Raw genomic sequence first — 17,298 nt, 5'->3', positions numbered from 1 at the left:
GGAGCAACCCTGCAGCCACCAGGGCGTCAGCACAGAGCAACCCTACCAGGGCGTGTGTTCTGTTCCCCGTGGTGTCCTCATACTTACAAAGATAGACACTGAAGTAGTTATAAATGAAATGAGCTCTCTAGGATTTGGACTGTTCAAAATGATCAGCAGCGAGGCAAGGATACACGTGAAACCAGGCTGGCCATGAACTGGGGATTGGTGAAGGGCAGGTAATAGGTACATGCTATTTCATTATACTGTTCTTTTTTTTTTTTTTTTTTAAATCCAATATATTTTATGTATATGAGTGTTTTGCTCACACATATGCCTGTGTGTCGTGCGTGTGCTTGGTGGTGAAGAGGTCAAAAGAGGGTGCTGGGCTCCCTGGAACTGAAGTGATGGACGGTCATGAGCTACCCTATAGGTTCTGGGAATTGAATCCACGTCCTTTTTGAAAGAAAAACAAGTCCTCTTAGCTGTTGAGTTATCTCTCTACCCCAGTAGCTCTCAACTTTTGTAACACCGCAACCCTTTAGTACAGTTCCTCATGCTGTGGTAACCCCACAACCATAAAGTTGTTTCATTGCTACGTCATAACTGTCACTTTGCTACTGTTATGAATCATGATGTAAATATCTGCTATGCAAGGTATCTGCTATGTGACCCCCAAAGGGGTTGTGACCCACAGGTTCAGAGTCTAAACTCTCTTTTTTACTCTCATATGTACTTGATATTTTCAGTGTTTTCTTCCACTTTGAAGGAAGAAAAAAAATTCAAATAAAAATCCCAAAAGCCTGTTGTGCTCCTTTTGGCTGTATAGTATACATTTAGTGACATATCCGCATATATATATATATATTCATATACCCAATGGGCTTGGCTTGTCCAATAAGAAAGTTGTGAGTACCATCTTTTCTCTTCTATAGGAAACCTAGTGAATCGCCATATGAGAAAGGAAGGCGAAACAGTTCCTTCTGCTCTTTTCTATTTTTTTTTTTTTTTCTCCTTGAAAGTTGACTTGAGAAGCAGTAGCGCATCACGTAGAAGTCTGTTGGAACTAACATGTGCTCAGCAGTGGTACCATTCTGTGGTAGGAACACTGAGATGGAGCTCCGTCACATGTGAGCTCGGTGGGTTTGTGAAAATTCTGTTATTTCCAGGAAGATGGACAAACCATCGTAATCAGAGGAAGTAGCAGTAGGTATACTGCATGAAGGATGTGACCAATTATTCTAATTTGTCGGGTGACTAATTATCCAATTTGACAATTAAAATCTCCCAATTAGCCCTATGAGGTAAGCATTGCTTTTATCACCCCTACTATACAGATTAACAAATGGCCCAGAGGCGAAAGCAACTTCCTCTAAACTTCCTGGCCAGTGAGCAGCAGAGGCACTCTGCCTTCAGAACTCATCTCTGAACCATGATGCAAACAGTCCCTTCAAAAGTCCACAGTTGCCATGAGACAATCAAATGGTATATAGACCAGAGAGGCTGAGGAGAGAGAACTGTCATGAGTTTGTCACCAGCCTGGGAGTACAAGGCGACGAGATCTTGTCTCAAAACCAAAAACAAAAACAAAAAAACAAAAAGCAAACAAAACCCAAAAAGTAAAACAACAAAAACATGTAGTCAACATACTAGATATTTTATGTCTCAGTGTATTAAACATGGAGAGTTCTGTACCATAAAAGCACACACACACACACACACACACACACACACACACACACACACACACACACATCCTTTCTTTTGGGAAATCACAATAAATAGTTCCAGACCATTATCCATTTAACCACATATAAGAAGGCGTGGTCCCTGAATTTTACTGCCTATGAATGATAGAAAAGAGATGTCAATGGCTCCCAAGTCGCGATGTGCTTTGGTGCACTTTGGCTCCCTAGCTCTGTTGTTTCCAACTTCACACTCATTCCACATAGCATAGAAGCCAGGGACTTTTTTTTTTTATAACAATCTCTGCAAATGTTTTTGGATGATAGAAAGTTACCAACAGTTTTCAGAAATAATGGCTTGTATTTAAAGTTGGAGTTACCTTGTAGGTTGAACCTGCAAGCCCTAGCAGTCCTGGAATGAGCCTCTAGTTGAGACAGTCAGGGTCTTTAAAGAGGTGAGTAACTCAAACTGGGTCATTAGGCTGGACTCTGATCTAATATGACTAGTCTCCTTTCCAGAAGAGAAGAGGAGAGAAGGGGGGGAGGGGGAGAGGGAGGGGGGAAGGGCAGGGGGGAAGGGCAGGAAGAAGAAAAGAGACCAGGGACACAGTCATGCGTGGAAGGACAGAGCTGTCACACTAAGAAAGAAGCCTAGCAGGACAGAAAAGCTGTAGACATTTTGACCTTGGAATCCTAGCCTCGAGGAGTGAGGAAAAAAAAAAAAAATCAATTTTGGTTTTTAAATTACCCAGGTTTTGATGTGACAGCCTTAGTCAGTCCAATACAGTAAAAATCTTTTTTTTTTTTTTTGGAATGAAAATAATATCTGATGCAGTACCTTGAAAAATTAAAGCGCCTCAGTGTTCTTCATACAGACTAAGAAATTCACCATGTTAAGATACTTAAAATCATTTGAGAGTGGGGGGCTTTCCAACACTCCCTCCCCTCCCAGGAAGGTTGTTAATAAGTAGTTGAGAGTAACAAGAAATCCAGGGCCTATGAGTATCAATCTCCCCAGGTCAAGCTAGCTCCACTTCCATTTCACTGTGCTCAGGGAGGAGAGATAAAGTACAGAAGCTGAACACACCTCAGCCAACTACTCAGCACTGAGAGGGGCAGGTCATGCTCACAGGAAGAGCTGCTGCGTCGCCTGCTGAGAACTTGACCTCTGCACAGAGTCCTTCTCCTGAAAACCCAGAGCCTGGAGCCCCAGGCTAAACCTAAGAAAAACATCAGTCTCAGGCTATAGAGTAAAACCCAGGAGTGTGTGACTGTGGTCTTAAATACTCAAAGCTGTCTGAATTATCAGCAAAAGGGATGTCCTGTGGACCCCAAATAAAACCCTGAGACAGAGAAGGACGATGAGTAAAAAACAATAAAGTGCAAATCCGTTATGGACTTGAGTTAATCATGATAGTACTGGCTCGTTCAGGGCAACAAACACTGTAAGTAATAATAAGGAAATCTGAGGTATCTGTGTGCTATTGTCATAACTTTTCTGTAAATCTGAAACTGACCTAAAAATGTAGCTTTTTTTTTTTTTTTTTTTTTTTTTTTGACAGTGTCTCCCTATATAGCTCTGGCTGGCCTGGAACTCAGTGTGTAGACCAGGCTGGCCTTGAACTCGTAGAGACCCAGCTGCTTCTGCTTTCCAAGTGCTGGGATTAAAGATGTGCCCAGCGGACTTGGCGTTTTTAATGCTGGAGAAATGAACTGAACTTTTCACAGATGCCACAGAAGCCAAGCACAGTCCAGTCATTATTTAAACACCTATGCATCCCCAGAGGCCACCACTTTGCAAGCTCTGTCGTAGTCTTTGAAGCATGCCTACTTATACAATATTTGGTACGGCTATTGTATTACTTCCTGGTAAGCTCACAACTACACAACTTGACGTTCACAGCCTTTTTGTTGTATTTCCAGTGAATGACCAGATAAACTTGAGAATAGCCGGCCATCTTCTCTGTGGTTATGACAGCCTGGCACCCATGGGGCGGGACAAAGTCCTCATTCAGGGAAGATGTGGAAGTCTGTGTGGCCACTGTCAATATGACCTCTCACGTCTGCTCAGGACTACAAGTTTTAGGGATCTTTTTTTTTTTTTTTTTGCACTATGACTTTACAAACTCCTCAGTCTCCCTCTGCTGTGGTTCCCTTTGCTGTCCTGCACAGTGCATACTTGCTAAGCTAAATTTGAACCCACAATGTCCAAATCTGATTTGAAATGTAGAATGGGTGTTTACTACTGTTAAGATACTTCTTATTTGATTTCTTGAATCCTTAACTCCAGGTCCACGAAAGACAAAATAATTAACTATTTTGGACTGTCAGTAAAATCCATCACCCCAAATCACACCTAACCATGTAAACAACAGTCCAATGTCCAATCATGAATGAGTCTTGGTTTTGTTCTGATTCATACTAGACCAGAAAGATTGGTAAAAGGCCGTGAAGGAATAAGTCACATTTTGAATAAGGTATTTTGCTTGTTTGACTCTTTCTCTGAGTTGATATTAGGCTAGCTGGCATTACTTTAGTCATGGTAAACTATGATTTATGGATCTCATCTCTGCAGCTTAGTAATCAATATTGAGGAATAATACTTGTTTTTCTTATCAAAATGTGTCTTTAAAATCTAGAAAACACTACATTATAATGTATAAATAAACAACTAAAAAAATCCTCCCTAAAACAATCTTTAAAATCTTAATTCAACGTTTTTATTTAAATGAAATCTTTATCTTAAAGTCATGGAGAATTTTGAGAAAGATACACCACCATGCAAACCAACATGAGGAAAGTAATCATTACGCAGACACCATCTGCAATTTTCATTGTCCACATTTATCCTGACACTCAGGAAATGTATGGTGAAAACTACCTCCTTAAGCAAAATAACGAGTCTGGGGTGTAGCTCACTTGCACGGTGTTTGCCTAGTCCTGTCCCTAGGGTGGGAAAACAACACAGTCAATAGTGAAGGATTCTTATATTTCACCTTTGGACTTGAAGCATCTCCCTGTGTCACAACTCAAAGCTTGCTTTATGCTGCTAACATCTATAGTGAACTTTTGCTCGTGATCTTTTTGCCAAAAAACAAATCCTTGGATTTAACAACTGTCTCCAAGCTCCTTAAGGCTTAAGCTTTCCCCAAAAGCTCCTAAAATGCAGCTACTTTAAACTATCTTTCTCCCCCACTAAATACACATTGTTGGTGAGACGCTTTCCAGTGCAACCAGCATGTCTGGAAGTTCTAGGTTCAATATTCCCTAGTCATAGTAATGTGAATATTCACAGAACTGTCTTCAATTTCCAAGAAACCAACAAAGTATTGACTGAACACCCAGCTGCTCCAACTCCTGAGAAACCATCTAATTCTGTAGTTGATTTTACTCTCCCTGGTTCCATATAAACACAAGCATATTCTTAACAAATAGCTTGTCTTTTCAAATTGAGGTTCCTTTTTAATTAAGTCTCAGAAACCACCTATATGTTTCATCCGTAGTAAGTCAAATGATATAAGTGTGCACTGTGGCTTAAAAAATAAACCATGAAAGGATTAATATTTCATTTCAGGAGCCTGGTGAGATTTCCTGACCCTGCATGCAGTGCCCTCTGACAGTGGTTTTCAAAGAGGTATGGCCAAAGAAATCATCTGTGTTATCATAGAACTAGGGAAAAATCATATAGATAACTCATTTATTAATTTAGCTTTCAGAGCTTTTTCTCTTCCATTTGAACTGGTTTGCAGCATCCTCATGGGCTGAGGCTCCAGGGAGGTGAATGCCTGGGATAGGCCCAGCAGGTGGGAGGTGATGCCTGGGATAGGCCCAGTAGGTGGGAGGTGATGCCTGGGATAGGCCCAGCAGGTGGGAGGTGATGCCTGGGATAGCCCCTGCAGGTGGGTAGAATGTGGGCCCAAGGCACTGGTACAGTCTCTCATTTCACAGATAAGAGAATAGGATGGAGGGCAAGAGAGATGGACTCTTAGCATCCACACATGGAAGGAGTTGCTGGGAAATCATTGGCTCGAAGGTCAGAGTGACCAAGGAGTGTTCTCTACTCTTATGTAACTCAGGAAACACAAAAATCATCATTCCACCCTCTTTTTCAGAGGCCCCTTTCAACTTTCCCTATGAATAGTACTATTTTATTCCCGAAGATTTTTTGTCCTGGTTCATGTCCTACACGTACAGCCAAGCACACTCCTAATCCACACAACCCCATCACTCATTCGCAAAACATTTGCTTACAGTGATTCTGATGTTTGACAGTTTAATGTGATGGAAGCTCAAACCATATCAATAAAAAAATAAAATAAAATCCCCACTTCCCCCTGCATCCCTTTCTCTCTGGCTATTTAGGCAAGCTGTCATTCTCAGCGTCAAGGGAGTCAAGAAAGCTGTTCTGACCAGATCTTATCCAACTAGAAATCCTGGTCTAATTGTCACACACACACACACACACACACACACACACACACACACCTTTTTAAATGCACAGAGATCAAATGAAAGCTCCAGTATGAAAAGACAAGGCTCAGTTTAGAGTGCTCGGCCATCCCACCACACCTGTCACTCTTTACCTGTCTGTAAGACCAGCGTTTTCTCGTTTCCATCCAGAGACACAATTTTGAAGTTATAAAAGGTCCCCGCTTGTAAATCCTTGGGGTTACATCCATAGGTAACGTTGTCTATCCGAAAGGGGTGGCACCATATGGGCCCTGAGGTATCACTGCTGTAGATGAGGCTAAAGTTACAGGGTGACCCGAAAGTCCTCCACCGGATAGACGCTGACAAGCTGGAGACCCTAGACTCCAACACTGTGAAGTTACACTTCACTGGCTCTTCCACTGCAGTCTGCAAAAGAATCAGAGAGCACAGAGTAAGCCCACGGTCTGCACTGCCTAAGATGTCCACAGCAACCTCCCAGAGTCACCTGTCTTCAGCACTGGAACCCAGCCTCAGCTGTCCTCTCACCCTCCAGCCCAGGAAAGGGCCCACAAGGGAAGTGGATAGCAGGCAGCTTTCAGCCTGCTTGCTCCACCTCCCCCAGGAGCAGCTGAAGATAGGAGGTTGCCCTCTGGACTGCAGGGCTAGCCGTCCAGTTTGGCAGATGGCAAGATTTCTGGAAAGGATGGCAAGAGATTTCTGGTCCTGTCCATCTAGCAGCGCAGCCCGGGAGGCAGGCTGGGAACTGGATGGATTCGGTTCTTGGCTTCGTGCGTGGAGCAGCATCCCCCCACAAGCCCTGCTCTGCCGGCTCACCTGCTGGAGACTCAGCGTGATCCACAAGGCCAGTACAGTTCCATGGTACAGCATCTCGCTAGGAGGACAGCCAGGCCGCCTCGGGTACCACTTGTTGCGCGCTCAGCGCGCCCAGCGGGCGCAGCGCGCTTCTCTCCGGGCTGGAGTCGCGCAGGGGCGGCTGCAGCCGCTGCTTCTGCTGCCGCCCCGGGGAGGGCTGCGGACGCGACAGGCGGCGGGGGCCCTCGGCGCGCGGCCCTTCCCACGCTGCCATTCTGACCCGCGCTGCCTCGCCCCCAAGCCCCGTCCGGGACTTCCGCAATCAAAAGGCAATTTCCTTGTCTCCCGGCAAAGGAACAATGCTCCGGAGAGGGAGGGAGTCTCGAGGAGGCAACGCCTGAGGCTGCCAAAGGGGGCCTGAGGCCAGCCAAGCTGCACACCCACCCCACCGCCGCTCCCGCCCCGCCTCCCCTGCCGCCACCCTACCCAAGGGTCCCTGCCTGGGCTGAGGAGCTCTGTCTTCTCCTCCTCTTCCTCGACTTTCACTTTTTCCTTCGCAGTGGTCCTCAACCCAGTCTTCTTGAGCCCTCTCACTTTTCAGCCCCCCCTCCTCTCCACACCCTGAGCTCCTCCCCCCTGCCCCCCCCATCTTCCTTCCTTATCTTTCTCATCTGCTTTCTCCAGGGCCTCTTTTTTCCCAGGCTTAAACTTGACCGGAGCACATTTCCCTGGGTCGCCCACACTCTTTCCTGAAGCCTTTTATTAGAGGGTTCTAGCCCTTCTCACCTCAAAACCCTCATTAGTCACAGTGCGCATCCTTTGCATCCTCTTGACATCAAGCCAGAGTCAAAAGACCCGCAAAGAGCCCGACAGGACCTTCATCTCTCCATCCACTGTCACATTTCTCTCGCTCAGGTCTGTGTGCTCCCTAAAATCTTAGGCAAGTATTGTGAGCCGACAACAAAGTAATGATCATCGATGTGTTCTAGCCCCAGCAAGAGCAAGCAACTTCAGCACTGACTGGCCAGTGAAAGGCCATGCCACCCTCCAGCTGACAGAAGAAAGCAATTACCAACCTGGTTCAGTGGGAAACACTCAGCTTTCTACACCTTTTAAAGTTCCTGCAGTGTTTTCTACACCAACTGCAGCACATTAGCATCTTCACTATAGCCCGAAGAACTGTGTGTCTAAAAGTAGGTCTTAGGGGAAAAAACCCTCTATCTCCAAAGCAAAAGTACTAAGTGGTGGATGGGTAATAATAGCGAAACTTTGCCGCCGTGCTTATAGTTGTAAGGTTTTGAGGCTCTTAGCAAAAGACATGGCCCCACTGAACTGACTAAGATAAGGCAATCAGATTCCATTTTGTTCAGATTCCATTTTGTGTTTGCTTAAGGTAATTCTTAGCAGTCTACCTCTCCCCCCCCCCCCAAACCCCAACTGTCATGTCTGCCTTGGCAACACAGTTGAGATTTCAATGCCTTGACTATGGTCCAGATGTATTAACCAACATAATTTCTGTTTTCAGAAAACAAGGCTACCTCAGTTGATAAGAGCAATGTTCTAAAGGCTTCATAGAGAGCTACTATAAAATTACAAATGGGAAAGCAACTTTGCAAATCTTACTTGAACAAGCGTTAGTTTGTTCAGCAACAGATGCATACAAATCATTTTATTTTATTTTATGTTTTGGTTCTCCCTCAAATTCACTCATTGCATGGTTCCCACTTACTAATTCCTGATGTTTATGATTTTTTAAAAAATCGTTTTCTTTGGGACTTCCAATTTTTCTGATTGGCTTTTCTGATTTGCAATCTTCCCCCTTAAATATACCAGATTTTCACTGTCTCTGAAAATCTTCAATAGATCCTATTTTTCCCAAGTGCACTCTCTCTCTCTCTCTCTCACACACACACACACACACACACACACACACACACACACACACGTACTAACATGCATTCTTTTTGGCCAACTTTCTAACATATGTAATAATTCCTCATGATTTAGACGAGGATAACTGACGACATTTGAAAAGGAGCAAACAGGACTATGACAAAACATCTTTCCAAAAGATACTTTCCAATTAACAGGAACCTGCCAAGATTGAAGCCAGCAATGGGAGCCAGGGAAATAAGAAGTTGAGTCTTTAAATCCATTTTTATTTTTGAGTTATCAAAGATGAACATAATTGAGCTTAAATTATTTTTAATATCCTCAATATAGCTGAAGAATCACATCAGTACATGATGGAAAGGGCCAATAGCTATAAATAGTTCTTTTCCAAAGGCATATAATTGCAGACTTTTAATTTATTAGTATTTTATCATTATCATCTTAAGGCTGACAACAGAGCTTCCAATACTCTGTGTGTTCTAACAGCCCATAAAAATAACAGATAATGAGACAACAGGGCCAACTTAGACTGCTGCGACTTATGGAGCTGCAGAGGGAGCTAAGCAGTTAAAGGCCCTCGCTGCTTTTGCAGAGGACCTGGGTTTATTTCCCAGCACCCACATGGTGAGCCACAACTACAGTTCCAGGGGATTAGATGCTCTTCTGACCTCATGGGCACCAGGCATGCATGAGATGCACAAAGCATAACTGCAAAAAAGACACTCACACACATACAAAATACATAAAGTTAAAAAAAAAAAGGAGGGGGGGGGAATCGCATCTACAGTATTAATACGCGAATATGGCTACCTGTTCCAGGAAGCAAAGGGCATGTTCCTGAAACCATCTTTTTGATGGAGAGTTTATAAAAATTATTCTATGTATAAGTACGTTGACTCATTTCTTATTTGCTCTCACTGTTTGGAATTCCATGAGTGCCTCTGAGCCCACCTTGTCCTACCGTGTGGCCTTGCATTTACTTTAGAAGTCATTGCACTCCAGGAATGGGCAGCAGTCGCTCTGCACTGATAGAGCAGACAACCTTTCCCCCTTGTCATCAGGAAGCCTTTCCCAGACTCCACAGGAAGGGTGTGGCTGCTTCTGACTAGACATCAATGGCTGAACAGTTGTCTTTTAAAAAGCGGTGAAAAGATTCACACTAACAATCGCGTGTGAGTTAACACAGTCCTTGCTTACAAACTCACAGCTAAGGCGTGGGTATTGTTACATTACGAACATAAATGCTGAACCTTACACCAGTTTGTATATTTTTCATACCTAGCTGCTTATTGCACAGGATAAATTTAAAGGTGTAACTAAACAACTCTCTATGTGATGTATAGGGTAAGGTGGACAAGGTCCAAAGCCCAGCATCCTCTGTCCCCATGGGGACGCCCCCCCCCCCCCAGCACAGGGATGTGTTCCTTGTCACCTTCCTGGAAGTCCTCAACCTCAGGCACTTGCCTTTAAAAAAAAAAAAAAATAGAGATTTCATAAGGTGGGAGGAAGCGGTTAAATCATTGGCTACCGATAATGAGCTCAGCCTTCAGCCCTTTCTCCCTTCTAACCCACTCATAGATTCCTGCAGACTCCTCACTCCCATTAAGTGTTTATCAGTAGTACCTCTAAAAATCACTTTATTTGCAAAAGCTTGGCTATGTTTTACTTTTATCTACTTGGAGACACTTCAGGGGCCTAAGTCAATTTTTGTCCTTTCGTTGTTTATTCACTTTACATCCTGGCTGTAGTCCCATCCCTCCTCTCCTCCCTTAACAAAATGTATTTTTACCATTCTAGTTATGTAATAAATCGCAAGCATTATAGGGGCCGTGAACCAGGAGCCGTGGATAAGAAATCCGAAGTACACCTGTTTCTCTGGACTTTAAGCCCAGTCAGCCCATCTGTGGTCCATTGGTCACTCTTATACATACATACATACATACATACATACATACATACATACATACACACACACACACACACACACACACACACACACACACACACACACATATATATATATTGCCATTGGGTAATAACGGCTGGGGTAGAGCTGGGATGTATGTTTTGCATCCCCAGAAAGTTGCCTGATAACGGGGTTGGTTGTGTCGTGTCTCCACACACACATGCTGTGGTCTGAGTATTAGCACAGAGTCCCCACACCTTTCCTTGTCTCAGAATGAGGCCATTCCCCGGGGAAACTCAGCCCCAGCAAGTGGTGCCCACTGCTTCAGTGCACCCGGAACACATTGTTCTCCCTCCCCACTGTTTTCCACCCACAAAACAAAGGTGCTATGAGTCCGTTTGTGCACAGCACACGGTGGTAGGCACACTCAGAACGCTGCTGCACTATTTCATCTCCTATAACCAGTAACTTTCCCTAAGCGTTCCACCACCAGGGTTTACACTAACATGAGACTGCGCCTGCTCAGTGGTGCACATAACATCCTTTGATGTTTCAATAGGAAGAGTGTGAGCTACTGTAGACCACATGGGCCAGGACCAGGGCGTGAGAGAGCTCAGTGGTAGAGAGGAAGTGAAGTGGGCTGGGAACATTAATCCAAACCTCTCGTGAGTGACTGAAAGGCCATGGTCCTCACCCAGGGCCATTGGTGCCTGCCTTTCCTTCACTGTTCATCTTTTGCCTGCCACTTTTCTTCAGGTGCTTGCTCTCATTCAGTGAACACAGCCAAGCACCTGCTCAGTGCCAGGCTCTGGCTTACGCTTGAAGACTCCTCTTCCAACGTCAGCCATCCTAAGGAAAACGGGTCTTTTATATGTTTCACCTCATGACTCATTTGTTTAATTCAGAGCAACAATGTGTGGCGATAATCTAATTACTTATGTATTTGAGTACCATCTGCCTCTTTGGTCCTTTGAAAGACATAATCTTAGGGTAGAGCTTTGTTGGCGTCTCAGTGAATATTTTCTGGGTGAGAGACTGGATCTTGGTAGCTGCTTAGTACATGTTCTAATGTGAGCAAATTCTCTAATGGACCGTTGTAAGTATGGCCCTGATGCATGCCTCCAAATGCTGTCCTGAATGGGAAAGGGAGGAACAGAGAGAGAGAGAGAGAGAGAGAGAGAGAGAGAGAGAGAGAGAGAGAGAGGCGGGGTAGGCCATGTGAGTGCTTCTCTGTGAATCTGTGTGTGCATGTGTGGGTGTGGGTGTGTGCGCAGGTGTGCCTATATGTCTGTGAGTGTATGTATCTGTATGTGAATGCGTGAGTGGGTATGTTCGCCCTCGTGTGTGTGTGTGCATGTGTGTCTGTGTATGTATGCCTATGTGCGTGTATGAGTGTGTGTGTATGCATGTATATATGCATGTGCTAGTATGTGTGAGTGCATGTGCACATGTGCGTGTGTGCATACTGTCTCACATATCTCCCTAGATCCTTTCAAACACATTCCCTCCCAACTTTATGCCTTCTACTTAAAAAAAAAAAAAAAAAAAAAAGACCACTGAGTGCAATTAGTGCTGCCATCTACAGGAGGAGCATGTACCATCTATCAGTGTACACATCTCCCAGAGATACACAACTCTCTTCTCTACCAACAGCCATCACTTGCCAACAGATTCCCTACTAGATGTGGGCTTTGTGAGCCCCTCCCCCACCCATGTTGCGGTTTTCATTGGTCTCCTTCTTGTGCTGCTTTTGTGCAGGAAACCAGGACTCCTTAAAAGAATTTTTTTTTTTTTTTTTTTGGTTGTTATTCGAATCTCAAGCAGTTTCTTTATTTAGAGACAGGGTATCACGTAACTTAGGCTGGCCTTGATCTGCCTGTGTAGCTGAGGATGACTTTGAACTCCTGGTCTTGTTACCTGCACCTTCTGCGTCTAGTATTACATGCATGGACAATCAATGCCAAGTTAATAAGCCAGGCTCTCACTCATGCTGAGCAAACACTTTACCAACGGCACAATAACACTTAAGAGAAGGCGTAGCAACCAGGCACATGTGTCAGCTAAAACCAATCACAAGACATCAAGACCCTTTCTAAGTTTTCCTCTGTATTGCCTCAATTAAAAAAGTGTGGTAAAATCTAACACAATTTGAACCTGCGGAGAGTGTCATACATTTAAAAAGAGAAGCACTAAAATGGAAGAAAGCATAATTTCGATGAGCAGTTATTTTTTTTTTTTTAAACTTCATGGCCATCCTGTTCTGTATTTAGAGATATAGTTTGGAGTCCTTAAAGAAATCTTTCTAGATAAACTTCCTAGATCAGAAGTCTCCAGGAAATGACAAAAAGAATTTGGAGAGACCACATGGACGGTGCACTTCCCAGCTAATGGCCAGACATGCTAGGACCTAGCACGGTTAATAGTAAAACAAATTGTACAAGGAACATTGATACATCAAGGAAACTGAGCACTCTGTAACACTAAAGAATAACAGCCTCTGAGTTTGAGAGTATCTTTCCGAGAACACTCAAATGACAATAAAATCACACTGCAGTCTATCTTATGTACAAAAGAAGCTGTTCAGTAGACCAGCGCCAGAGACTTTTAACAGCTAGGTGACTGAAGGCCATGCCACGGGGTTTCTAAGTCCGGGAAGGGAGGCCTAGGAAGGGATCGCGATCACTAGGTTCCACCTCCATTCCTGGACACATCTCTAAGCTTTCTTAATATTTACTTTTTACACCAATTTCTTATCCTCCCACCACCACCACTCCCCCCCCCCCCCCGCGCCTTTTTTTTTTTTTAAATCTGGAAGGGAAACTTTGTGTAGCTTTCACTCTAGCATCATTGCAGCCATCGGCAGTCATAGGACTTACAAGCACCTGTGACTTTCAGGGAGTTGCTTCCTCAAGCCCTAGGAACTTCACCAACACCACAGCTGCCACCACCCAACCCAAGAGATGCTCACCCAACCATGCTCACGGGTACATGAAATCAGGTCAGCAATGCTTCCCACAGGGCTTGTCAGCATGGGCCATCAGTGTGTGCACGGCTCCTAGGTTGTATGGCTGTAGGGTGCTAGACTGTGATACACACAACATCTATTTCACCCAGTCCTCGACAGTAGATAAATAAAACGTGACGTAAGATTAGCTTTTGAAGAAAAGCAAAATGGGGCCTGAGAGATGGCTCATCAATGAAGACTGCCTGTGGGTTCTGTCCCTAGAGCCCATATGATGGCTCATAACCATTGACAACTCTAGTTCCTGGAGATCTGATACCCTCTTCTGGCCTCTGTGGGTACCACATACACATGTGGTGCACATACATACATGCAAGCAAAAACACTCATTCATATAAAATAAATAACTTTAAAACACTTTTAAAAAAGAAAAGCCACTCAGAGGAAGGATAGCAGGCTACCAAGAAGAGACTTGATACCCTATGAGCATATAAAGGGGGAGGAAGTCCCCCTCAGTCACAGTCATAGGGGAGGGGAGTAAGGGGAAAATGGGAGAGAGGGAAGAATGGGAGGATACAAGGGATGGGATAACCATTGAGATGTAACAAGAATAAATTAATAAAAAAAAAAAAAAAGAGGAAAAAAGGGAAAAAAAAAAAAAAAGCCAAACAAACAAACAAACAAAGTCTTTAGCTTCTTTGGAGACTTAAGATTGGAAATCAAAGACATATTTTAAATATTCTGTGGGTTACAGCATTTCCCTATGAATTCTGTAGATGTTATAAAGAGGAGACTTATCATGCGGTCAACATAGGTGACTTTTGGCTTTTACAACAAGATCTTAACATTGCTTTCAAATCAAAATAAGAAGGCAATAGTGAGAAAAATCAAATCTTTTTCTTGTTTAAAAAATCTTTTTTAAAATCTTGACTTTTTTGAATAAAAAAAAAAAATCAAAAAATGGTGCCATGATAATCCTGCATTTTGCCTGGTATTTGGCTACCTCTAATTCAACGTAGCTTTCTTAACCCTGTCCTTCTTCCTGGATAAGGCAGAGACAGAGCATCTCCCAGACCTTGGAGTGTTGGGCTGACTGATCAAAGCAGAAGATCAAAGGACCTTATCGTGAATTCCACAAATGCAATGTTTAAACTATCAGCCAGATTAGAGAGTCCTTGAAGGAAGGAATTCTGTCCTTCATCATCTCCTCCGAATCCCCAGGTTGTGGTGACTGGATCTCTATCATATACTGACAGAATATGCCTTTGCACTCTTCCACTAAACAAAGGCTTGGCTAACAATTTCATGTAAATCTTCCCCAAAATAAACTGTTCACTCATCCCAACGCAGAACTACAACTCTCGGCATCAAAGTCTCCAGCATGTAGCCCCCAAGCCTTAGAAGAAATCGGCATCCACGAAGCTGTTGTTCTGTTCGGGTGGACACCACGCCTTTGTGAGAGCAAGTGCTTCTCAACAACCAGGAGACATGCCTGAATGATCAGATGCCTCAGCAAAGTGTGCGCTTGCTGAATTCTGACCATAGATCTGCTTTCTTCCCCTGTCTTATCACCGCACTTTCGCAGTCTCACTGAGAGAAGAGCAAACAGGAAACACAGCCCAGACAGTAGGCATCTAACCAGGTTTCATGGTGGCTTGCTCACTGGCCCAAATCTATGAGGAATAGGAAACAAGGCACAGTAACAGTGCGAACAGAGCTTCTCGTCTGGACCTGCTATACTGTGTTCGGCCACCAGCTCCCTTCAAGGGCAGGAGAAACGGAAGCAGATTGTTACTTCCGTCGTGGATCCTGGAGTTCATGGCGTTTCTCCTGCCAGCTACTTTTCACCATGTCCTACAGTGATGGGGCTATTCTGTGCCTGGGGTTAAACTGTAGAGATTTAAAGTGCTTAGCAGCTCTTCCCAGGGTGTCTTTCTCTTACCTTCACACTTACAGGCAACTCAGCAGCAGCCAGTTCTGACTTTTGGCTTCACCAACATCTTTTTCCCTTTTTTTGCAAATTTGCCTCATTTCTTTCATATTGTGGGTGCCAAGCCCTCCTCTCCTTCTTCTTCCTAGTGTCCCCAAGCCCCAGTTCCTAAAGAAGATACATCTTGGTATCTCTGAGCCACTGGCCTAGCTTCCTGTAAATGCCACCCTCTGAGAGCCTGCTCAGCAAACTTCTTTTTGATTTCTTTTTATTTCAAAAATAATTATTTTGAAATAATTGCACACTAACAGGTGAACTGTAAGACTTACACAGAGTTTCTACAACCTTTTCCTGGGCCTACCAACTCTCTCTCTCACCGTGTCTGTCTCCTCCCCACTCTCTGCAATATCCTAAATTTACATGAACTTTCTTAGAATATGCTGCAGACATCCTGAATTAACTTTGCAATCTTTAAATCAAGTCACTAAATTAAGGAACTTCAAATTTAATACACCATAGAACCATAGCCCACATTTCAGTCTTGTCAATAAACCCAGTCATGCTACTTTTTAGTATTTCCAATTTTCTTTTTAGTAGTGGATCCTGTATTGCACTGAATTGCCAAGTCTCTTTCTTGCCTTAAGTCTAGAACGCCCTTGAGTTTTGTGAGATGGAACTTTACTGCATTGTGTTCTTTGAATGATTCCAACTGCTTTTCTGCAGCATCTGCCTTTCCCCTCACACCCCGGTCCCCCCCCCCCACCCAGTTGACTTTCCTTGCTACCGGATTCAGATTCTACAGGCCACAAGTGCTCTCTCTAAGATGCTGATCACTCCCAACCAATCACAAACTTCCCATCACAGCTTCTTATTAGAATCGCTGGGAGACACTCTTGCTGCACTCCAGGCAATTCTGATGTAGGAGACCTGAAGTGGGACCCCGGAGCTGTGGCTTCGACAGCTGTGCGCCTGCTTCCGACACAGGCAGCCGGGGCTGAGGGTCGTGGACTTGCCCTAATGTTCGACACAGTCTGGCTTCTCTGTCCATCTTAGTGCCCTGTTCTTTTGTCAGTCTCCCTTCTCCCTGCAACAGCCCTTATTTCCTTCCAGTCCATGTCATCTGCCCGGAGACAACAGTGTTCCAGAGAAAGGTGGTGTGTTGGCCAGCCATGCCAACACATATGCCCTGGCTGCATTGTGTGTGTGTGTGTGTGTGTGTGTGTGTGTGTTTGTACATACGTGTCTGTGTGTGTAGTGTGTGTGCATGTGTTTGTGTGTTATATCGTGACAAACCATGAGCCCAGCTTCTCTGTGAACAAAATGGAAGGCAATCCAATTACATGTCACTAAAAGAACAGCGGAAGAAAAAAAAAAAAAAGGAATCCTTGAAATATTAAGGCTGGGAGGCTCAGGTGAATTTCACTCAGTTGTGCTATTAGCAGACGGTCGTCCACTTTAACTGGATAACCAAGAAACTGCACACGGGGATTAGGATAGGATGACGCTGACTATAAGGTAGGGACTTTAGGACACACATTAACAACACCAGGTTGTTACTTGCTGCTTCTAAACATCTCAACATGGTGGCTGGGAGGCTGGCTCGGCTGCTCAGAGCATGTTCTGGCTTTCCAGAGGACTGGAGTTTGATTCTCAGGCTGGGTGGCTCACAGCTGCCCGTAATTACACCCCCAGGGGGATC

The 17,298-nt window shown here is 44.2% G+C and overlaps 1 protein-coding gene across 2 annotated transcripts in view; it reads right to left on the bottom strand.

The window, feature by feature from the left end:
• The window catches only part of Ptprb (protein tyrosine phosphatase receptor type B), a 101,389-nt gene that overhangs the window by 69,582 nt on the left and 14,509 nt on the right, over positions 1-17,298 (bottom strand). Inside the window, exons 1-2 of one of the 2 annotated variants that reach the window (XM_051139896.1) lie at positions 6,930-7,138; positions 6,248-6,521 (exon numbers count right to left, since the gene is read on the bottom strand). In XM_051139896.1, coding sequence (XP_050995853.1) covers positions 6,248-6,521; positions 6,930-6,983 — 328 coding nt within the window. In that variant the 5' untranslated portion in view covers positions 6,984-7,138. Of the gene's footprint in view, positions 1-6,247; positions 6,522-6,929; positions 7,139-17,298 lie in introns of those variants that run through there. The other variant, XM_051139895.1, reaches the window with a different exon arrangement.

The sequence above is a fragment of the Acomys russatus genome, chromosome 31 (assembly GCF_903995435.1).
Source record: "Acomys russatus chromosome 31, mAcoRus1.1, whole genome shotgun sequence".
NCBI lineage: Eukaryota > Metazoa > Chordata > Mammalia > Rodentia > Muridae > Acomys > Acomys russatus.
The sequence above is the reverse complement of the archived record's forward strand: the minus strand, read 5'-3'. Positions and strand labels throughout refer to the sequence as shown.